Source organism: Euleptes europaea, chromosome 10, assembly GCF_029931775.1.
Source record: "Euleptes europaea isolate rEulEur1 chromosome 10, rEulEur1.hap1, whole genome shotgun sequence".
Taxonomy (NCBI): Eukaryota; Metazoa; Chordata; class Lepidosauria; order Squamata; family Sphaerodactylidae; genus Euleptes; species Euleptes europaea.
In genome coordinates, this window is record NC_079321.1 from 70817211 (window position 1) to 70841398 (window position 24188).

General features: G+C 39.3%; 1 protein-coding gene across 1 annotated transcript in view; it reads right to left on the bottom strand.

Moving 5' to 3' along the window:
* MAN1A1 (mannosidase alpha class 1A member 1) overlaps positions 1-24188 on the bottom strand; it is a 72458-nt gene that overhangs the window by 21995 nt on the left and 26275 nt on the right. Inside the window, exons 4-6 of the mRNA XM_056856951.1 lie at positions 18619-18699; positions 11571-11665; positions 2031-2154 (exon numbers count right to left, since the gene is read on the bottom strand). Coding sequence (XP_056712929.1) covers positions 2031-2154; positions 11571-11665; positions 18619-18699 — 300 coding nt within the window. The remainder of the gene's footprint in view (positions 1-2030; positions 2155-11570; positions 11666-18618; positions 18700-24188) is intronic.

The following is a 24188-nucleotide window of genomic DNA, read 5'->3' on the forward strand; positions in this document are numbered from 1 at the left end:
TAGGCCAAGGATTTGGCTTCTAAGCCCTGATCCCTACCTTCAGAAGTGAGTTGGGTGGCAACTAGGGATAGGGCATTTTTAGTGATAACACTTCGTCCTTTGAATGCCCTTCCATTGAGGCTGATCTGGCACATACCAGGCTGTCTTTGAGGTGCCAGGACAAAATATTTCTTTTTTTAAAAAGGTAAAGATCCCCTGTTGCAAGCACCAGGTCATTCCTGACCCATGGGGTGATGTCACATCCCGACGTTTCCTAGGCAGACTTTGTTTACGGGGTGGTTTGCCAGTGCCTTCCCCAGTCATCTTCCCTTTACCCCCAGCAAGCTGGGTACTCATTTTACCGACCTCGGAAGGATGGAAGGCTGAGTCAACATTGAGCCGGCTACCTGAAACCAACTTCTGTTGGGATCGAACTCAGGTCGTGAGCAGAGCTTGGATTGCAGTACTGCAGCTTACCATTCTGCGCCACAGGGCTCACTATTTCTTTTTTTACTCAGGCTTTAATCTTTTTAGTTGTTTCATGGTCTGAGGTCAGTTTTGTGGATTTTTAGGTTGTTCAATGTTATATGATGTTTTTCTGTCAATGGCTTGTTTTGTTTTTATATTGACTTTGGGTCCCTATTGGGGAGAAGAGGAGGATAAAAAATGCTAAATACATAAAATATATGCACAGATAAGTTGTTTAGCTCAACTGGAAGAGATACAGCTGCTAACCTGGAATTTCAACAGTGTGCGCACTCAGCAAAAAGCAATGGCCAAAATTAAACAAACATTGGGAAAATGATTTACAAGGTAGTTAGGCAAAGTACAGCAACAGAAAACTCCCTAACATAACTAAAATTGAGCTTGTCCCTAGTTCACTGGGAAACCTGTAAATCTGTTCCTTGGATTCAGCTAGCAGGGAACATGCTTCTTGTATAGGGGCAGAAACTGCACTGGCAGCAGTTGTGACTAACGCTTTCCCATATAGGCCCTGCACTGTGCTACCTGTTCCCATTCGTGCCAAAATGTGAGCACTTGTCCCCGTGGTAATCCCACAAATAGCATCCACAGACAAGGAGTCCAAAAGAGAGCTGATTTATTGGAAAACATACAGGTTTGCAGAGCTTACAGGTACATTGGCACGAATGGGAACAGGTAGCACAGTGCAGGGCCTATATAGTCACAACGAGTCACGGCAACCCCCCTCCCAACGAGGAGCCGTTCCCACGGGAGATAGCGCTGGAACAGGAATTCAACAGTTAGCAGTCTCGACCTTGAGAGGCACCTGGTGGAATCGAAACTAAAACATTCTCAATCTGACAGGCTGCTGAGAGCAGAGGAAAGCAAGCCTGACAGTAGAGTTGCCAACCTCCTGGTAGTGGCTGGAGATCTCCTGCTATTATCACTGATCTCCAGCCGATAGAGATCAGATCACCTGGAGAAAATGGCTGCTTTGGCAATTGGACTCTATGGCATTGAAGTCCCTCTCCTCCCCAAACCCCACCCTCCTCAGGCCCCACCCCAAAAACCTCACGCTGGTGGCGAAGAGGGACCTGGCAGCCCTATGTATGGGCAGGGAGCTAATCATGAGGTTTGAATTTTACATGAGAGGTTGAGGGCAAAAAAGAAGGATTAACAAGTATTCCACAAAAATCTTAATTAAGTACAGTGCTGCTGGGTTGTGGCTTATGCACCAGAGAGGCTGTTTTGAGTGTCTAAGAAGGTCACTCCATGAAGGAAATTGGTGCAGGTGGCCAGAAAACAACAACAGTAATCATCATAATGAATTGATGTCATCCATGCACATAGTTCATGGTAAAGTAAATGAAGTCTCTAGCATATGGTCATCCTTTATACAGCTAGACAAATAAACAATTAAGAATAATGCTAGGAAATCATTTGTACTTGGCAAGTTATATTTTGAGATGATCAAAACAGGTTAAAAGGAACAAAAACTGGCAATATTTCAGGCACTTTGCAATCACTTGTCATATTTCCAGAAGTGTTGTGCTAAGTGCTTCATGACAAGCTCAAGTTTTGAATCTAACCTTTTCAGTAAATACTGGATTTCCAGATAAGTAGCTTAGATGCATGAACTCCAAATGCAGAGTTCCAAATTCCGCCAAAATACTGCTTCCTCCTGAAGCCCAAGGCCAGTTTCGACCTCTGCGACTGAAAATGAAGAAAAATAAAGTGAGATTATGATGCATAAAACTATTCCAATATCATGAAACAGCTTGACAAGAAAATAATAAATCCTGAAAAACTAGTTAACCTATACTAGGAGGAAGACCAGCTAAATGTTGTCTCATTAGAGCAGTCCAGTGGTCATTGGCTTCCATTCCCTAACAATGCTGTTAAATAATCAGACACAATGGCACTAGGTTAAGAGTAGGCCTAATTCAAAATCCTCAAAGTTGCATCACCAAATTGTTTTCCAATGATCAGTGATAAAGCCATTAGCAAAATACTGTCACTTCAATGGGGCTGTTAAATTGTCACTGACAACCACCCTATTTGTGGCTGAAACAAAGCAAGACAACAATTAGAATGCTATAAACTCAAATTATGAAGTTTCAGTCCTGAAGACACTTGATTGAATTTTTCAATTCTGTCGATGTAGTTTATAAACCTGCAAATATCTCAAGATTTTCTTCAAGTTGTCTACAGGTGTGTTTTCTTTTTTTATATATACATTTTTATTATTTTTATAATAAGAAAAAAAACAAATTAAACAAATCATAAAAAAGAAAACAGAAAAAAACATAAAAAATACAGAAATACAAAAAGAGCACTTATACAACCGTCAAAATTACACCATATAATATAAATTGTAAAATACACAGTGCTCTAATACCCACCACCCACCTTAATAGTGTGTCCCACCACCAATAGACCTCCGGAGAAGTGTTTTGACAGTATTTAAAATTACCTTATACTATTATTATTATTATTATAAAAAACATTACATTTTATCTATAATTCATTAACTATACTTATAAAATTCATTTTCGACAGTTTATCCCAAAATGCGATGGCCTTTAACCATGTTTTTTTAAACTCTTCCATATCTTTACCGTGTAAAGAATCTGTAAATTTGGCCATCCGCATATACATCCATAATTTCTCTCTCCAGTCCTTAATTGAAGGTTTATTTACTTGCTTCCAGGTTTTTGCTATTATAATTCTTGCTGCCGCAAAGCTGTATTGACATATAACTCTATCACATCTATCCATACTGTCTTTAGGGATTCCCAATAGACAAAAAGCAGGATCTTTTTTTTACTTTTATATTAATCAAATTATTAGTTTCCTTTAATATTAGTCTCCAAAATCTCTTAATTTTTTTACAAAACCACCATGCATGCATAAACGTGCCTTTTTCGGTTCCACACTTCCAACATAAACCCATATCGTCTTTCTTCATTTTACTTAGCAGTACCGGGGTTATGTACCATCTAAAAAACATCTTATATAAGTTTTCTCTTATTTCAGTAGTAATTGTAAATTTATATTCCCTCTTCCACAAGTTTTCCCATATTTCCAAATCAATATTATAACCTAACTCCTTCATCCATTCCACCATCACTGGTTTTATCCTTTCTTGTTCTAAATTCACTTCAATTAGTAACTTATAAATTCTTCCTATCAGTCCTTTATTTCCCTTAGTTAATATAATTTCTAGTTTAGATTTATTTTGATTAAATCCCCTCAAATTATCTTTATTAAATATATCCCTTAGTTTATAATACATAAACCAGTCATTAATTTTTAGCTCTTCTCTACTCTTCAACATCCAGACCCCTTCTTTACATTCCATGATTTCTCTATAAATATCGATATCCAGATTTAGTTGTACACCTCTCTTCATAAAAGCTTCTACAGGGTTAATCCAGCCAGGGGTTTTACATTCCAAAAATCCTTTATATTTCTTCCACGTTTGACGTAGACCACCTCTAATAATATGGGAGTTAAATTCTTTGATTACTTTCTCCTTTTCATACCATAAATATGCATGCCACCCGAAGCGTAAATTAAACCCCTCTAATTCTAATATTTTAGGATTCTCTAATAGAATCCAGTTTTTTAGCCAGGTGAAGCAAGCTGCTTGATAATACATTCTCAAATCTGGTAATCCCAGACCTCAAGTTTCTTTTAGTTCAACTAAGTTATTATATGCTATTCTATGTCTTTCCGTACCCCATAAAATATTTAAAATATCTTTCTTCCAACTTTTAAATATCTGTGCTCCTTTCAAAATTGGTAGGTTTTGAAATTAAAAAAGCATCTTAGGCAATACCATCATTTTAATAACTGAAATTCTACCCCATAGTGATAATGGTATTTCCCCCCAGTTTTTAAGATCTGTTACTATCTGTTGCCATTGTTTAATATAATTAATCTGAAATAAATTAAGATTATTTGGTGATAACCATATGCCCAAATATTTTACTTTGTGTTCAATATTAAACCCTGTCTTTTTGGTTAATACTTGTTGTTGTGAGAGAGTCATATTTTTAACCAATAGCTTAGTTTTATTTTTATTTATTTTAAAACCTGCAAGCTTTCCATAAACCTCCAAAATTCTATTCCAATTATCAATTTGCTCAGTAGGATCCGTCAAAAAACATACAAGGTCATCTGCATATGCTTTAATTTTACACACTACAGGTGTGTTTTCTGACAGTATAATTTGTATATTGATCAGAAATGGTAGGAAAACTGGATGGATTCAGCCTCCTGTGGGGCCTGCAGTACATGTCCATGCTCTGTAACTTGTGTCCACTACAAACATATGAAAGATAAAGTTCTGATTGTTGACAGAAGTGCGCATGTTTGCTGCTTAAAGAATACTTTTCCTTGCGAGCCTCCATTACTACTACTAAGGCTGCAATTCTGAGGGGACTCTCCATAGGAGTGGGTGTGTCACAGGATAAAGTGGCAAACAAGTTGGCGCTGGGGCATACACACTGGCATCTGGGAGCAACAGAGCTCTGCCGGCCCCCACTGCCAGCACAGCCAGTCCAGGAACTAATCCCAGAAGAGAATGGCTGTGCCAGCGTGGGGAAGGTGTTCCCGGAGGTGGAGCTGCCTTTAGGTAGCTTCTACAGCCCTTTCGGCCCAGGAATACAATTTTTGGTGATGCAGCCTAACATTTTTCAATGGGGAATTTCCCTTTTCTTTTTTTATTATTTAATCCCTCCCCACCCTCCATAGTGGACAGGAAGCTTCAGAGGAGGCGGTGCAGCTCCGCTGTTCCCGGCTGCCACAGATCTACCCCCCTTTAGGAATGGGCTATAATTCTACCAACCAAATTACCTTTGATAGAAATATCTTTATTTATTCTAACAGATTTTTGGCTAGGTAGTGGTTAAAGCATACAATATGTTCAATCATACAATTTGCCTCTACATTTTCAGTACCCACAATCATCCTAGGTAAATAACTGGGTTCTTTGGTGGAGGTCGAAAAAATGGCCGCCGGGAGGACGCGAGTGTCTGCTGCTTGAGATAAGAGCTGGTTTTTCTTTCTGTTGAGTGGGCAAATTTTATAGTTTTATACCTGAAAGGTGGGAGTTCATACTGTGGAAAAGGCTTGGAGTTAGCAGCTGCTAATTATATCTTGCTATGTCGAACACGAGAAAGAGAAATAGGGGATGTTTAACTGCTAATTCAGCTGACTCCCCCCCCCGAGGATTTTCGTGCTAACAACTTTGAAGTTAATGGGGACTATCTTAATCCTTGTTCCAACAATAGATATGAGGTGTTGGAACATCAGGGCATTGCTCACTCTCCTTCACCTTCTCTACAGCTGCAGGCAGAGACTAATTTACTGTCGGTAGCAGAGGAAGTCAGTGAAAACATACCTTCTTCTACTGCTTCTCTCTCTCCCAAGGTTTCTGTTGACTACTCCTTTGGGCACTTGACTAGAGCCAACCTTGTGAAGCTAATTGCTGAACATAGTATATTAACAGCTGAAACAGTTTCCAAAATTTGGGACTACTTGAATAAGATACTTGACAGGCTGCAATCACTTGAGGAGTGGCTGCTGATTAGCGAAGACCCGTCAAACTCAAGCAAACCCTTAGTGAGTGCGGGGGGAAGCTGTCCTCTGATGTTAAACTCAACTACAATCACTCCTGCAGCTACAGGGAACGATACTGCTAGAGCTGATCCCGTCTGTTCCAGGAGAGTACTATTGAGTAAAAGGATTGCTCTCTCTAAAGCAACAAGGCCTGTTAATTTTGCCAGGTGCGAAAGTAGAAACTCTATTTTACAATCATTGGCCTCTATTTTGAAACTTGACAAGAAATTCATTGATTTAGTAAAGGTTGAGCACCTCCCTTTTTCCTCTATGGGGAAAAGATTAATTTTATCTTTCAAGAACTCAAGCATTCCAGTAAAACTTATACGTCAGAAACAGCTTTTGGCCAAATTTGGAATCCAGCTCTCAAGAGTGTTTAATGATCCAGTGATCCAACCGCTTTTAAAGTCTTATGGGAGAAGGAAAGCATCTGTTACTGGTCTGAGCTCCACGATACCAACAGACAGAAACCAGGATGTTCCAATGGAGACAGGCAAAGTCATGTCCTTAATGGATACTTTTGTTCCTCCTCAACTGTCATTAAGTGCTCCTCTTAACCCTAATTTAGTTTCTCCACCCCCAGCTCAGTCTGTAATGCCAAAGGATATGATGCTACCAGGGGATTGTGATTTTAAGGATGACTCTTATTTCCTTACCTTTCGGAATCTTTTACCCATGGAACAGCAGGATGTTATCGACAGATTGGAAAATACAGTTCAACGTCTGCGAGAGTATAAAGCCTCCTCTACTTCGTCTATTCCCTTGTCTCCTAAAGAGACTGGTTTAACTGCAGTGTCTGCCCTATCCACCCAAACTTCTCTGCCACAGGCAAGTGTGGATCAAATGGACAATTCTTCTCTGGGTCACACCCTTCCAGTGCCTTCAGGTCCCACTGTTGTTTTATCAGTTCCAGAGTCCCCTCCAAGTGCAAATGGCTGTATCTTCCAAGACACATAAGAGGCTGGATATTATCGAGGAAAGGGATTGACTATTTAATTCTCACTCTGCCTGTTATGTTCAAATCGCCTCTTAGAATATCGCGGGCTGGAACAAGAAAAAAGATGATCTTGACTTTATCAATTACTTAGGAGCCTTTGATTGTGTGTGTTTAAGGGTTTTAACTCCTATTCTCTTCCAGCTCATCGAGAAAATCCGAGGGGTTGCTGTAAAGCAGGTTTAGCAATATTAATTAAACAAAAAGTATTTTTGAAATCTGAGCTACTTGGGAACTATAATCATATTGCACATGCAATCCTCTTGTCTTTCTCCTCACCATGTCCTTTTTTTTTGGTAATGACAACTTTTTAGATACCAACTGGTTAAATTTGTCTAATTTTGTTTCTGATATTGTCCATAAACACCCTGAGATTCCTGTGTTTCTTTTGGGTGATTTTAATGCAAGAATTGGTTCCAACCCTTTGTTTTGGGCTTCTACTCTGGTTCTGATGACTCTGAACCTTTACCCCCCCCCCAGCTAGGTTTCCCCTGCTACTCACAGGATACACGCTCTAATAATGTGGGGTACAAACTAATTGAGTTCTGTATTGCTCAGAATTTGTTAACTCTTAATGACTTGATACAATTTCCATCCTCTCATTTTTTCACATTTAACTCCCGTCAAGGGAGAAGTGTGATCGACTGTGGTATTTGGCATCCCTGTTTTTTATCCCTTGTTAAATCTGTTATTGTTGATTTCTGCCCGGAAAGTGATCACTCTCCGCTTTTGCTTTCCTTGGGCCGTTTACATAAAAATGCTTATTCTCAAGAACCATTAGTTGATTCACAGTCATATATGATTCTTAAAAGAATCAAGTGGTCTGAATCCTTGAAGGAATCTTTTTTCTCTCTTCTCTATTCTGAGACACTTCTTACTCAGAAAAATATGATTTTGAATTCTGATTCTCACTCTAAGATACTTTTGTCATTTGCCCAGACTGAGCTGCTTTGCTCTTCACTGGCAGAGCCTGTACGGACCGGCTCTCCCAAGCAATGTCCATGATTTGACAAAGAGTGCTTAGAACTTAAAAGATAACTCAGAGTTTTGTTTAAGGATCTTTGTTTTGATACACCTTATGACAGACTAGGTAGTTTTTTCTCCTTTAAAAAGCAATTTCAAGATTTAGTTACGAGGAAGAAGAAAGCCTATTTCCATCATTTATGGTCTCAGATGCTTCCTTCTCTTAAATCTCAGGATAGTAAGACTTTTTGGAGGAAGATTGTAAATTCATCCAAAAACAATTCCCTATTTGAAGCTGATATAGCCCCTCAAATTTGGGTGGACCATTTTTCAAAACTTTTAAACTCATATAGCAATGATGCACCCTCTCCTGAAATAATTATACCCCCTCACATCCCCAGATGGCCTCCCATTAGAGAGGAGGAAATTATTGACTTGATAGGTGGTTTGAAATCTTGTAAAGCCCCTGGCCCTGCTGGTCTTTCTGCAGATGTTTTTAAGGAGTTTATTGACTGGTGGGCTCCTGTTCTTGCCAAACTTTTTACATCTATTGATTTATATGGCATTTTGCCAGATTCATGGCTAAACTCAATAATAATTCCACTCTACAAGAAAGGGGATCCTAAAATACCAGACAACTATTGCCCTATTAGTCTCTTATCCGTAACTGGCAAACTATATGCGAAACATCTAGAACAGCGCTTGTGCAGCTGGGTAAAGGACAACAATATTATTGGACTTGAACAGATTGGATTCTCTAAAAATAAATCAACCTTTAACTTTACTAACACTGGCTGAGAAGTATATGAAAATTGGCATGAAGAAACTTTATGTTGCCTTAAAAAGTGCATTTGATTCAGTTATAAGAGACAAACTTTGGGCTAGGAATAGATCAGCGCCTTTTAATCCTTTTGAGGAAACTTCACATTGGTACTTCGTGCCGGGTCAAATTTTCTTCAAATGGTTTTCTTACTGACAAAATCCCATCCAACAAGGGTCTAAAACAAGGGTGTGTTCTTGCCCCCCTTCTTTTTAATTTATTTATTTCTGATCTGCCTGGAGCGTTGGAGTCTGTGGACGGCCACCCTCCCAAATTAGGTGGCAGAGCAGTGCCTTGCCTTCTATACGCAGATGATACGGCAATTCTATCTTTTACCAAAGTTGGCCTTCAGCATTATTTGATGGCCTTTGAGAAATACTGCAACCTTAATGAGCTCAAAATTAATTATTCCAAGTCCAATGTCATGGTTTTCAATAGAAAGTGGTCTCCTATAGATGGCATATTGGTAAAAATAAGATCCAACAAGTTAAGTGTTATAAATATTTGGGTGTTACATTTAATTTTAACCTTCAATGGGCAACTCATAGGAGAAGGTCTATTAATTTGGGGAAATTGTCTTCCAATCAATTAAAAGCCTTCTTTTTTTCCAAAGGAAATCAATTTGTTCCTGCCGCTGTTAAAGTTTTTAAGTCTAAAATTTTACCTCAGGTTCTTTATGGGGTTCCTATATGGTTTAACGCTTTTAATCATGAAGTGGAGGTGATTCAAGCATCCTTTTTTAGACAAATTATGGGCTTCCCAAACTGTGTTTCTTATTATGCATTGTGTTCTGAATTAGGATTAAATTTAATTGAAACTAAGGCATGGATGTTAATTATTCGTTATTGGCTTAAACTGTATTTTAATACTGATGATGGTTCGCTTCTGTTTTTTTATTAAAGGAAATTTATAATACCTCTTGGGATCATAAAATTCGATCTAAAATAAGATCCATTGGCATTTCCCTGGAGGAATTAACTTTCTCCTTGGAAGTTTATATCTTTAAGACGATTAAACAGAGGCTTTTAGATATTGAACTTCGAAAAATACAGCCGTCTCAACCCCGTCTGTTCATCAGCTATACTAAAACTTAAGAATGTTGCGGGATGTATCCCCCATTATCTATACAATCTTGATAGTCCTAGCCATTGCAGAGTTTTTTCTCTTGCGCGAGTAAATGCCTTCCCATTGAAAGTTGTTATATGGAAGGTTTCAAAATATTCCTAAACATGAACGGAAATGTGAATGTGGCTCCAACTCTTTGGACTCAATCAAGCACATATTGCTAGATTGCTCATTATACGCATCCGCTAGGAAGAAATGGTTAAATACTTGGATACATTCTAAATATTATCTTCCTAATAAAATAAAATGTCAAATTTTATTGAACGATACAACAGTAGAGATCACTGTGGCGGTGGCCAATTTCTTAGTCGATGTGTTAACAATGAAAAATTTGGGAAACTCTGTGTTATGATTTTATGTTTGTTTTAGCTTTTTTAGCTGATAGTTGTATTTATACTGTTTTTTCTTCTTTGTAATATTGGATATGCCATTAAAGGTTTATTGATTGATTAACTGGGTTCTTTGTATAATTAAAAGGGCTCTCTTAACATTAGAAAACGCGTGAAAATGTTATTAAAAAGCCCTGAAGATGCATCCAAAGCATAAGGAGGGGTATCAGCACTAGCAATGTTTGCTGAACAGTAAGAAGGATAACTTAATATAACTGTTCGTGTTTTACTGTCAACTTTGCGTATTACAAGGTGTATTACATTAGAACAGTTGTCCTGTCATCAGTATGATAGTGCACACATTTTGAAAACTTGACCGAGGATCCACATCCAGCTGAGTTTTGAGGAAAAGTCAGCTACGAAGAAAACCCAAATATTTAAAGGGCATTTAGCATAACTAACATCTTTATCCATTTCTAAAATAGACTTTTATTCAGTCTTCCTCTGTATCGGCAGAGGAGTAAAACACTGTTTTTTCCCCCCATTTCATATGAATAATAAGTTATAGGCAACTGTGCAGCTATGTTGCAATGTAGTCCTAAGCAGTGTTATGCCAGTCTAAGTCTACTGATGTCAACAAGTATTGTTAGTCTACGGCAATGAATACACATGAGTCTTGGAGTATCTTAAAAACTAATAATTGTATTCCATTGTTAGTCTTTACAGTGCAACAAGCTTCCTTTTAAATATAAGCAATACATTCCAATATATTTTTATTTTAATCTTTACTTGGAAAAGAAATGGTTATTTGCATAAATTTGTGGATGCAGTTTTTGTGCGTATAATCTTATAAATTGGTTTACTACTTGTTGGGGAGGAATGGAACCAGAATAGAAACTCAAATTATAGAAAATCAAAATTTGAGAAATACTGAGCCAATCTAGAGTATTGTTATGGTCAATTTTTCTATGTTAAAGTAAATTTTGAAAACAGCAGTTCTGAAATGAATGAACTTCCATTATAAGGAAAAAAACTCATTTCAAGAAATGGGGAAATTAATAATGCTTTGCCTATCCTGTAGCAAAACTTTATCTTAAGAAACCAGGAAGCTGGTAAGACAGCTGCATGACTACCTAGATCAATATATAAAGCATACCATTATTTCACAATTGTTACACACTTCTGTTTATTTAGCATATTTATATTCCACTTTTCTCCTAGAACACAGGACTCGTTAAGGGCATAAAATATAAAGAAGTTAGTTCATTTTTACCTTTTGATATTCAACAATGCCCAAGGAATTCCTGTGGGAGTATTAAAGGCTGGAAGCAACTTCTTTCCTAGTTCCACTGCTTTCTTTCGAAATACCTGTAAAATTAAAACAAGCAAAAATCAAGTAAGGAACAAGCCACTTAGAATGTCACAATGAGCTATGGTATGGCAAACCATGAGAGGGAGAAAATACTCTGGGTGCAAGATGGGATAATGAAACAGAGTGCATAATCTTGCAGCATGTTCCTGATTCTCCAAACTATGTTTTGGATGACTGCTAATATGATGTGTGAATTGAGCCACAGTTCTTAACTTTTTTTTAATACCAGAGAACAAGGTGAATTGACTTAAGTCTTAAACAATGCTTATTTAAATCATTGGCTTGGGTTCACTGAAACATTTCTGTGGGCAGAAGGAGGTGGTCCACAGGCAGAAATCCTTCCTTCTACTGCAGCTCATGGCAACCATTTTGGGGCTGCTGCAGGAGGGAGAAGGTGAGAAATGCACACTCTTTCCTCCTGCAGAAACCCTCTAATAAATCTAAGCAAAATGATTTTCCATTCAAAATACATTCCATCAAAATTTCCATTTGTTATTTTAATGTTTCCTGAATAAAGTTACATACTAATTGGTTGTTGATTGATTGCTATTGATTTAAAAAGAATAGGGCCTTAATACAAGGTCAGAGGATACTCAACAGAAATCTTGACTATCTGAGAAATAATTAAAATCTTCACTTTTTCTTTTGTCTTGCCTTTCATTACAGCATAATAAATAGCAACCAGAAGCAAGGGCTAGTAGTAGTTAACTGGTCAGATCACTGCTCTCCAAGAGACAGAAGGTAAATGTTCATGTTGTTAAGTAGGAAGAGTTATCAATATTTATAATTAATAGCATTGAGCCAATTGCAGAGCATAAAACAGGGAAATTCCATGAAATTCCTACGGGGTGCCACAAGTCAGCTGTGACTTGATGACACTTTCTGCCACCCAAAGGGTCACTTGTCTGCCACTGGCACCAAGCAATATGTGCTTGTGTATTATGTGCCATCAAGTTGCTTTCAACACGTGGCGACCCTATGAATTAATGATCTCAAAAATGTCCTATCATTAACAGCCATGCTCAGGTGTTGCAAACTGAGGGCCATGGCTTCCTTGAGTGAGTCAATCCATCTCATGTTGGGTCGACCTACTTTCCCCAGCATTATTGTCTTTTCCAATGAGTCTTGTCTTCTCATATTGTAACCAAAATATAATAGCCTCAGTTTGGTCATTTTAGCTTCTAAGGAGAGTCCAGGCTTGATTTGATCTAGCACCCACTTATTTGTCTTTTTGGCAGTCCACGGTATCCATAAAACTCTGCTCCAACATCACATTTCAAAGGAATCTACTTTCTTCCTGTCAGCTTTCTTCATTGTCCAACTTTCACACCAAAAACATACTATTGGTGAACATTATAGTATGAATTACCTTGATCTTGGTTGCCAGTGTCACTTAAGGATCTTTTCTAGCTCCATGGCTGACATATGGGACCTTACTTTGGCCACCTTCATCTACTTTTGTCCCACTGGAGCGGGTTCAATCTAAATTCTTGAGAGCAGCCCTCCATTTACCTTGTTGCGTATCAAATGCTACTGCTAGACTGGAGGCAGGATTGGTGAGGCAAGGGTTTGTACTGCTTCCATTACTCTTTGGCTTAAATTAAATCTTATTCCTCAAGGACTGCTACCCCTGCTTCTACAGGATAAGTTCCAGTCAACATGGCTAAAGACAGTCCTTAATAAAATGGTCTGCCTGGGCCTTTCTCCACCTACCCTGTTAGCCATGGGCATAGACCAAGCATCAAGTCTCTTGAAGCAAAGGGTAGAAGACACTGAACGCTAGGCAGACCTTGGAAAATCACCATTTTCCCTAGTACCTGATAAATCTAGATACTTAGTCTCACCTGCACCTTATTTTTATCATCTTGAGTCTATTAATTATAGGAAGGCCTTCACCCTTGTCAGATGCCAGGCCCTACCATTGGCTGTTTTAGAGTGAAATATCAGAAGATCCCTTGATCAGAGAGGTTATGTCCTTGTGGAACCAGGGACACTGACCATCGAACATGCACTGATAAATTGCCCATTCTACCACGAAGTTAGTTCAAAGCTTATTTCTCCCATACTTGGGTAAATTCCCTGAAGAGTCAGTTGAGCTTTCGGCAAAGAAGCTCCTATTAGGAGAAGACCCTCAGCTTACGCTCCAAACTGCCAAGTTCTGCTCTGTTGCTATTAAAATACGCAGAACTTTATTAGAAAATGATTGCTAGACTATTTCACTATTTTATCAATTTTAAGATGATAATTTTATCCAGGGGCTGCTTTTATTGATCTTATACCTTTATATGTACGGGCAATCTGTGATTCTGTGGTGCAAAACTATTGAGTCTGGAATTTTTGATGTGTTGGCATGTGATTGGTCAGTCGACCGTATTAATAAATTTGAATTTGAATAGCTCCTTCATGGCTGCCCTTCCCAATCTTAATCTCCTTCTGATTTCTTAGTTGCAGTCTCCCTTTTGGTTGATGATTGAACCAAGGAAGAGAAAACGTTTAAAAGTTTCAATTTCTCCATTGTCAACCTTTAAATTGTATAATTCCCCAGTAGTAATCACTTTTTGTCTTCTTGATGTTCAGCTGTAATCCTGCTTTAGCACTTTCTGCTGTAACCTTCATCAGGGGTTATTTCAAGTCTTCACTGTTTTCTGCCAGTAACGTGGTGTCATCAGCATATTTCAAACTGTTAATTGTCCTCCCACCAATTTTCACTCCATCTTCATCTAAATCTAATCCAGTTTTCCTTATGATGTGATCTGCATATAGATTAGGAGATAAAAATACATCCTTGCCTGACCCTTTTGCCACTGGAAACCATTCTGTTTCTCCATATTCTGTCCTAAAAGTAGCCTCTTTTCCAGAGTATAGGTTGTACATCAAAACAATCAGATATTGTGGCACACCCATTTCTAAAACCAGCCATAACTTTTCATGATCCACAGAGTCAAAAGCTTTGCTGTAATCTATTAAATTTCTTCTGAAATACTCTTGTATGCTCCAGAAACCAACATAAATTTGCAATAAGATTTCCAGGGCCTCTTCGTTTTCTGAATCCAGCACTAACATCTGGAATTTCTCGTTCCATATATGGTAACAATCTTTGTTGTAAGATCTTGAGCATCATTTTATTTGTGTGAGAAATTAATGCCCAATAGTTGCTGCAATCTTCGACGACTCATTTTTTAAAATTGGAATGTAAAGTGACCATTTCCAGTCTGTGGGCCATTTGTTTTCCATATTTGTTGGCAAATCTTTTAAAGATTTTGATGGAGTTCATTTCTGTGGCTTGGATTAGCTCTACTGATATCCCGTCTACTCCTAGTGATTTGTTTCTCCAATAGCTGTGAGTGCAGCTTTTGCTTCACTTTCTAAAACTGTAGGTTCTTCTTCAAAATCTTCTTCTTGGAGGGAATCTGTCATCCCTTCATCTCTTGTTTACAGTTCTTCAGTGTATTGTTCCCATCTTTTCAGCATGCCTAACCATGCCTTAAATTTCCTTTCGATTTCTTGGCTCTTGTGGAACAGATCCCTTATTCTTCCTTTTTTGTTCTTCTCTTCTGTTTCTTTGCACTCATTTATAATAGTTCTCTTTGTCTCTACGCACCAGTCCCTGGAACACTGCATTTAGACTTCTGATTCTATTTGTCACCTTTTACTTTTGCTTCTCATGTATCTTTAGCAATTTTAAAAGTTTCATCAGCCACCCATTGAAGCTTTTAATTTCTTTTGGCTACAGGAATAGTCTCTGCACATTCTTCCTTGATAATATCTCTGATTTCAACCCATAATTCTTCTGGTTCATGTTCACTTGAACTTAGTAGTGCAAATCTGTTCTTTACATAGTTTTTAAACTCTTCAGGAACGTTGTTTAGATTGTATTTTGGCGCCATGAATGTTTTTCTTCAGCTTTATTCTAATTTTCGATATTAAGAGTTCATGGTCTGTACCACAATCAACTCCTGGCCTTGTTTTAGAAAACAGAATTGAGCTTCTCCAACTTCTGCTTCCAATTATTTAACCTATTTGATTTCTGTCTAGCTATCCAGTTATGTCCACGTATATAATCATCTCTTTGGCTGCCTGAAACCTGTGTTCACAATGAACAAACTGTTGTCTTCAAAGACAACATAACATAGCCATAATATAGCAGCATATATTATTTTTAAGTTCAAATTTCATTTAAATCAAGTTACTCTACTGTCAGATAGGCTTTCTGTCTGCCCGGGATATGAAACAAGATGGTTCCCCCGACAGACAAAATGGAGTTTTTTGTGCACTCCATTCCTCCCCGTTTGCACCTGGTCTCCTGCCCTAGATCTGCACCTCAATGGAGACCCGCCCAAGTAATCGCTGATCTGATACCGGGTCCTGCAAAACAATGCTGGAAGATCAGCCAGTTAACGCACGCATTTATTTCCTATATGCGTTGCCTTAAGTCTTTACTGGTAGTTAATTTCTGCATTGTTTCTTTGTCTTCGAAACCTAATCAGCCCCATTCTATTTACCCTATATATGCACTGATGCTTCCCCATGCCTGTATTCTAGCCTTAAGTTTCTATGATCTGCTGAACTCGCTGACTTTCTGAAATAAAACTTTTAACTCGCTGCACTGTCTGGAGAGAAGTCTTTATTACCAGGAATGCAACGTGTTGCTGAGACCTGACATCTACAAGCAAAAATTGTCGTTTAATTTTAAAAGTCCAGATGGAATTGGGAAAGTAACACTGGGGTGTGTGTGTGTAATATCTCTACATAGCAATTTTCTTGCAGCTTCTATTAAATATTTTAAAAGGGAGATATACATTCACAAATTCCCCCAAGTTAATCTGCTCTAAATGCAGGGAAAGCCCCTGATTTTGGGGACTTTACCTCTTTAAGCGCAGCCCCAGAAGTCAGTTTTTCTATAGGGTTGAGTTTCTGAGCTTTGAGGCTAAGTACCATGGTGATGTTCATGAAGCCAGAAAACAGCGACTTGAATCTTTGCGAACAGAAACAGTCTACTGGGGATGCAAACCTCTGGCTGCAGGCACAAGCCAAGCTATTGAGATATCTTTCAGACCACAAGCCAGTGCTCTGGGTTGGGGGACGGGAGACAAAGATAAAGAATGGGTTGCTGGATGTTATCAAGGCACTGCCACTTGCTGATAGATGGCTGCAAAGCCAAAGTGTGGATGTTACTAGAAGCAGCACTATGGCTGGTGGGCTGTAAAGGAATTATTGTCAGGCACTCTGCAAGCATGGCAGTCACTGCTGTACAAGTTCATTACCACTATAACAGTTCCTTTAATTTGCTGTTAGGGGAGCGTAGGATGCAAAGAAATTTCAGTGTAAATTCAGACTTAGTACTGAGCATTTTAGGCAAGACAACTGAACTGCTCAGCACGTTATAAGAATAGCTTCTTAACGGTATGACAAAGTAACATTTTTAGACAAAATGGCCTGTATCCAACTGAGCAGTCCTGAAGATCAAGGGCACTTGTCTGTGGAAGAGTGAGCAGCAATTTCTCTCAATTCCGCTGTCCCACTGCAGATCCCCAATGCTGTTCTGAGAGCTTGCTGATCTCCAGGAATAAAATCTCTTAGAATTGCAGTGAGAGGGAGGAGTAGGAGAGTCCAACTCTGTAAAGTCTGCAGATGGTTGGATATATCCCACAGGCTTTGGGTAGTTCCAACCCTACCAGAAGGATATGGGAGGGGACGCAGCTCACATATGTACTTCAGTAGCTTACTTTCACTCTTTAGAACCCACTGTGTATTTAGGGCGTATATATAATGTATCATTTTCACATATTTGATATACTGGAATCCACAGATTATTTGAAAGAACTTACTGCAAAAAAGGATTTAACATTAATTGAGGTGACAAACCTTAATAAACACACAAGTTTTAGAAATTATTTTACAACATTTGCAGCTCATGCAGGTGTAAATCAGAGTTAAGAGTTCTGAAGCACTTATCTGCAAATTTCTCCCTTCCTTTTTACCATAGTTTGTTGTTTAACCATGTATATAATAATATACATACATGCATATGTAGGTAGGTAGGATTTAAGACAAATTTAGAGGCCTAGGTGAGAAGTGCTCCCAGATTTGTGTTAACCATAAATGATGTTAGCCAGGTATAATGGCAAAACATAAGGAAGTGGGAGAGTTTTCAGGCAAGTACTGTAGGAATGAAACGTGTAACCCCACAGTCTGCTCTCCCAGCTCTGTCAGGGCTAATGTTACACAGTGCTGCTGCAGCAGAACGAAACACACTTACCACCCTTCTCACAGAAATCCAATGATGGTCATGGTGGAGGAAAATGCCATCAAGTCACAGCTGAGTTATGGAGACTCTGTATGGTTTTCAAAGCAAGAGACAAACCGAGGTGGCTTGCAACGGCCTGCCTCTGCATAGCAACCCTGGCCTTCCTCGGTTATCTCCCATCCAAGTACTAAGTAGGGCCAACCCTGCTTAACTTCTGAGATCTGATGAGATCAGGTAAGCCTGGGCCATCCAGGTCAGGGTAATCCTATGTTAGCCGATTCAAGTGTTCAATAGTATCCTTCACTCAAGAGAACTATATCATTTTAGAATGCAGCTGGCAAGATGTCTGAATTGTCTTTAGTGAGAGTGGACAATTATTCTATACCCACTGAATCTGTAGTTGTGTTTTGAATCCTGGTGGTTTAAGAGTTGGGTTACAGATTTCTATTTAAGCCTTTCCAGGTAGATGACACAGTCAGAGCTACACATGAATCACAGACATCTTTCTTTCAGTACCCAGATGCTCAGTTATAGGTGACCTTTTAAGAAAGAGACATATACCCAATTATAACTAATCCCAGGGGATCAGATATTCCTCTGATTGGTCAAGATGATGTTACTGAACTATATCCTGTCATTTGAGCAGAACTTTGAACTTAAACTTGTAACTCTAGAATTGTATCTTTCAAATGACAATCCTACCTCTTCTCCAGAAAGATAGTATGCTGAAAGCAGCCCACCAACAAAACGGATGTTTACTTCGAAAACAGAGACTTCTGCATCCTAGAAATACAAATAAAACATTTTAAATCTCAAATTTAATTGATGGCATGAATAACATGATTTAAACAGTACCTGATTGCTTCTAGAACCTTCAGCTTTAGTTTATACAAGATACCAATATTAAGATATTAGGTTTCCCTCTTAATGACTTATCAGCTTGGTTCAGTATTCAAGTAAACAAGCTAGTTGTCATTAAGTCTTCTTTACCTCAAGGACCCATATTTTTTTTGCTTTCCATTTCCCACACTGTATGGAAGGTACATCTGCCCTGTCTGCAGCTTAGAGTCTTTGGGACTGGATATATTAGGATTGTGCAAATCATGTTTCATCCAATTCCAATCAGTTCTTAGTTTATTGCGTCCTGGACTTGGGGAAAGGGAGGAAATACTATGGAATCCCCAAACTTCAGTTTTTCTCTCCACGATACAATAAATGTCAGAAACCCAAGCAGGCCTACTGGCCCAGTTTATCAGCATCTTCTTTAAACTGATTCTCAACTAACCTCAACTCTTTATCACTCCTGTAGGTCAGAGCACATTCAGTGCATGTCAGGCTACTTGGGAATGGGAAAGGGCTTTTAACTTTTTATTCAGTGTACTTGGAAACCTTCCAACCATGAAGAAACCCCTATCTTGTTACTTTTTGACAGACAGCAACTTAATGGTTCCATGTCTGTTAAGAGGTATTTCAACACAGGTGTGCTTGGCTACCTAACACTAATCTGAGCACCAGTTATTTTTTCAAAAAGTTCAAAATTAACTACAAGTTGCAGTGGAGAACAAATATGAGAGGGGAAGTCATCAAGTTAATGATGTATTTATTTGAAAGGAAGATGACCCTGAATACAAGTCAACCCACCCTATAAATGCAAAGGACACACACAAAATAATTACTGGACATAACTGTAACTAGTATACTAATGTAGGATGACCCCCTTTTTTTTTTCTTTGATGGCATACCTGGAAGGAAAAAACTTAGTCTTGCATTTGAGAAAATACCATATATCACCATAGCACTGTAACACACCATTGCTACAATATACTAGTTCCCAAAAGTACTAGTTGCACTAGTACTAGTTGCACATTTTCTCTTTAGAGCTCCAAAATCAAAAGAGCTAGATACTTTTTTTTAATGGATGATGGGAACTAATGCGCTTTTGCAATATATGGTTACATTACAATACTTTCCTAACACAGGGAAAGCCCTGTGTTAACTGGGAGCAGCTCCGGAAGGCTGAGGCAAGAAACATGCAGGAAACACTTCTGTGTGGATGCTCTATTGCTAATGTGAATGCTACTATGAATGCAGAGGCATTCAGTGAGAGCTACAAGGAGAACTAACCCCTTCTCTTGCAAGTTATTGGAAGAGATTGTGTAGGTTTCACAGTGGTGTTATAGACCTGTACCTATATATATTCTATACAACTCAATTGTTTTGTTCTTTGGAAGGCAATGTGTATTAAAATCACAAACCCTGTATTTACATTTTAGCTTAATCTTTATACTATTCATCAACTATATTAAATCAGATGTTCCAGCTTTACAAATTGAACATGCTAAATGCTTAGTTTGCTTACAAAGCTGAGAAGATAATATTTAAGAATCTGTTCAAATACTTCGATTTATGAAACCATTAATTAGTTATCCACTTATAAATAATCAGACGTAGCCTTCAATAATTTCTCCCCCCCGCCCCCAGTCTGATGGAGTTTAGTTTCTTGACAGTGAAATAAAACTTCTTCAGCTGTTCTTCAAACCTTCTTCTATTTGAATGCTTTTCCAGGTTAGTGCTAGCTTGTTATAATAGCATTATGGATAACTATCACTTTAAAGAGAGAGCTTTCAAAACTACATCAAATATGATCTCTTGATTCATTTCTTCCACAGGCCTCACTGGATTTAATAACATAACTTTGAGGGTGGTAGGTTTTACAGATTTTTTAAGTCTTTAAAGAATCTGCTGGAAGCTTATCAGTTGAAATTAAAATAGAATCCTCAGGTGGCTTGATAGTTAACGTAATTTAATAGATTAACTCATAAGAAATTATACCTTCTAGTTGCACCTCTTCCAGTTCTGGGAAAGGTAATTTTTTAAAAAAAAATCTCGGGGAGTGACACTGTCTGGCAAAGACTAGTGGTATGTAGGGGTTTCCTTTTATAACTGAAGTCAGGCTCCGTCAATCAGCCACTAATTTAACAGAAATGTAATTAATCCTAATACTAAAAGCTAACAAATCATGTTACTTGCTGTACTTTAGAGACAGCATAATAAAATTCAGCAGGCTCTTTCTTCAAATATTTTCATTCAGTATTCTCAAAGGGAGAATACATGCAAAATATGTGTTAATGGAGAAGCAAGTTTTTACTTATATTTATTTGTTAATTAACATGTGATGTAAGCTAAGTTGAATAGTGTGAGTTTTGGCACACTGCTTGCCAAGGGAACTTTGAGATCATGAACACATGAAGTTGCCTTATACTGATCAGACCCTTGGTCCATCAACGTCAGTATCTATAATGCAGAAGAGCACAAGTGAGTTCTTCTGAAATATAAAAAGGAAAAACATATACACTTCCAACAACAGCCTTTTGCCAAAATGTTTGAAAAACTGTTTTAAGGTACACAGAGGTCAATTTTGAAGGGCCTTCTACTATTTCTATGTTATAAAACATTGCAATGATGCTTTGTGTTTCACAAACATTTTTTTTTTTTAGTTTCAGCACATAAACTGTTAGGTTTGAAGAAGTCTGCATCTGATCGTACCAATCCCATCTTGTTCACTTAGAGTTTGTTTAGAGCCCTAAAACTCTTTATCCCCTGGAAAAAAACAACAGTATTTTTTAGTTGTTTTGAGCTATGCCCAACACACAGGGAGAGCAGGTATGGGTGTGCTGTCCCTGCCCCCTCCCCACATGATTGCCTGGTCATCTGCAGAGTGCAACTGCACAGAGGAAGCAGCCATGAGTATGTCCCCACCCTGTGAACAGCTGCTTTCCAAATGTCACTGATCCCGGGAAGGGAGCTTCATGCAGCCATTTCCTCCTCACAGTCTCACACTACAGATGACTAAACAATTGTGTGGAAGCAGGCATGACCAGCATGCTCATGCCTGCTTTCCCTCCCTGGGCATTCAGTCAATGTACACTGATAGTTGCTTAATGCTTACCACAAGGTGACTGTAACAAGCGTTAAGTCACCTGCACCCTTTGCCCACACAGTTAACACAGAACTGTTATCCCACTGCAGCTGCTTAGAAATGTAGGGAAGTGGAGAGGTAGCTAATGCTGATCTTACTTACATGTTGGATCCTACAGATGGCTACTACTAAAGGAGGCTATAGGGCAGTGATGGCGAACCTTTAGAGACCGAGTGCCCAAACTGCAACCCAAAACGCACTTATTTATCGCAAAGTGCCAACACAGCTAGAAGTCCACATGGGGTTGCCAGGTCCCTCTTTGCTACCTGCGGGAGGTTTTTGGGGCGGAGCCTGAGGATGGTGGGGTTTGGCGAGGGACTTCAATGCCATAGAGTCCAATTGCCAAAACGGCCATTTTCTCTAGGTGAACTGAAATAGCAGATCTCTTGCTACTACCTGGAGGTTCAGTACAGGAGCGAAGAATACTTATAAGTGCAAACAAATATTTATATGCTACCGTGTCTAATACAATACGCACTTCATAAATATACAAAGAGAACCATTCATACAGTTGTATCACACATACACAAAACCATCTCTAGGATGGTAGTGAATAGAAACAGTTCAATAAAGAGGTGCAGTGAATGTTACCCTTCGTGGGAATTGATCTGTATCCAGCACTTTGTAATTTATTAACAAGAAGTGCAATATAAGAGGGAAATGCTTGAAGGACTGATGAAGAATTCAAATTGCCAAGAATTTGAAACGGCCGTATCCTCCATGAAGTTATTCCTCCTGAATTAATATTTATCACCTCTGCTTACTTACCTGCATGGGATGAATACAGAAGATTGTTGAGCATATCTTGAGAGAAACTGCACCTCTTTATTGAACTGTTTCTATTCACTAACATCCTAGAGATGGTTTTGTGTATGTGTGATACAACTGTATGAATGGTTCTCTTTGTATATTTATGAAGTGCGTATTGTATTAGACATGGTAGCATATAAATATTTGTTTGCACTTATAAGTATTCTTCGCTCCTGTACTGAATTTCTTATCATTTGATACTAGTACAGTGGTGTCTATTTTCTCCTCCACTACCTGGAGGTTGGCAACCCTGCATGGGTGGCCAAGCGGGGGAAGTAAAGCAGCTGGAGCATAGCCCCCACCCCTTCTGTTTGGCTCTTTTCCCAACTGTTCATACAAATTAAATAAGACTGTTATGCAGGGGGGCTGATGGTGGGGCCAGCCCTCTGCATGCGCTCAGAGGCACCTTCGGTTGCATGAACGAGCAGAGTGGAAACCCGAGCTAAGCAAAGGGCTTGGCTCCAGCACAAACGCCAGGCGGGCCCCCGTTCGGCCCTCACCGCCAACCCCCTACGCTGCAGTCACCAACCAGCCTGCTGCAGACGGCCGCCCAGGCGTCCCACTCCCGGTCCAGCCCCATCCCAGCTCCACCTCTTCCAGTTCTCGGCAGAAGGCTCATTGTTGTCTTCACTTCCGGAGCGCGCAGCCGGCGACTGCGGAGAAGGCACTGGGAAGGAGCCCGGCGCTTCCCGGAGGAGCCGGGAAGGCACCGCTGGTCCCCAGCCTCCTCAGCCAGGGAAATGAACTCAGGCAAACTGTGCTGGGGCGACGGCTCGCGTGCCCTCAGCGAGGGCTCTGAGTGCCACCTCTGGCACCCGTGCCATAGGTTCGCCACCACTGCTATAGGGGAAAAGGAAGCAGCTTTCACAGGGTTTCTGGTCACTTGAACCCACCCTTTCACAAAATAAGTGTCAGATTTTACCCTATTGTAACAAAAGTAGAAAAGGGCACCCTCATACCCACAGGTAGGAGTAATTGTCTCAAGTTTGTAGGCCGATAATCTGAAGTTCCAAATCCCTCTTCACAATATAGTCTGCCCCAGCAACACAATCCCAAACATGGGGAATGGCATTAAGCTACTGCTGAGCCTTTGTTGAACCAGCCTGAGCCTGCCTGCTACTTAGGTGTAGTTTTGAAGGGGTTTCTACTATTTCTGTGTTATAGAACAGTGCATTGCACCAGTGTGCTGTAGTGGATAGAGCAGCGGACCCAGGTCTGAATCCCCACTTCTGCCATGGAAGCTTACTTCGTGACCTTGGACCCATCACAAACTTTCAGCCTGGGCTACATCAAAGGACGGTTGTGGTGGGAAAATGGAGGAGGGGAAAATGATATTTTAAAAGCTGCCTTGAGTCCGAACTGAGGATAAAAGTGGGATACAAAAAAATAAATGCAAATGAACCTGGTAACTCAACCATCCTGCCTGAACCTTGACCTTTCACATAGCATGCCTATATTTGAACTTCCAGTTTCACCTGCCCTT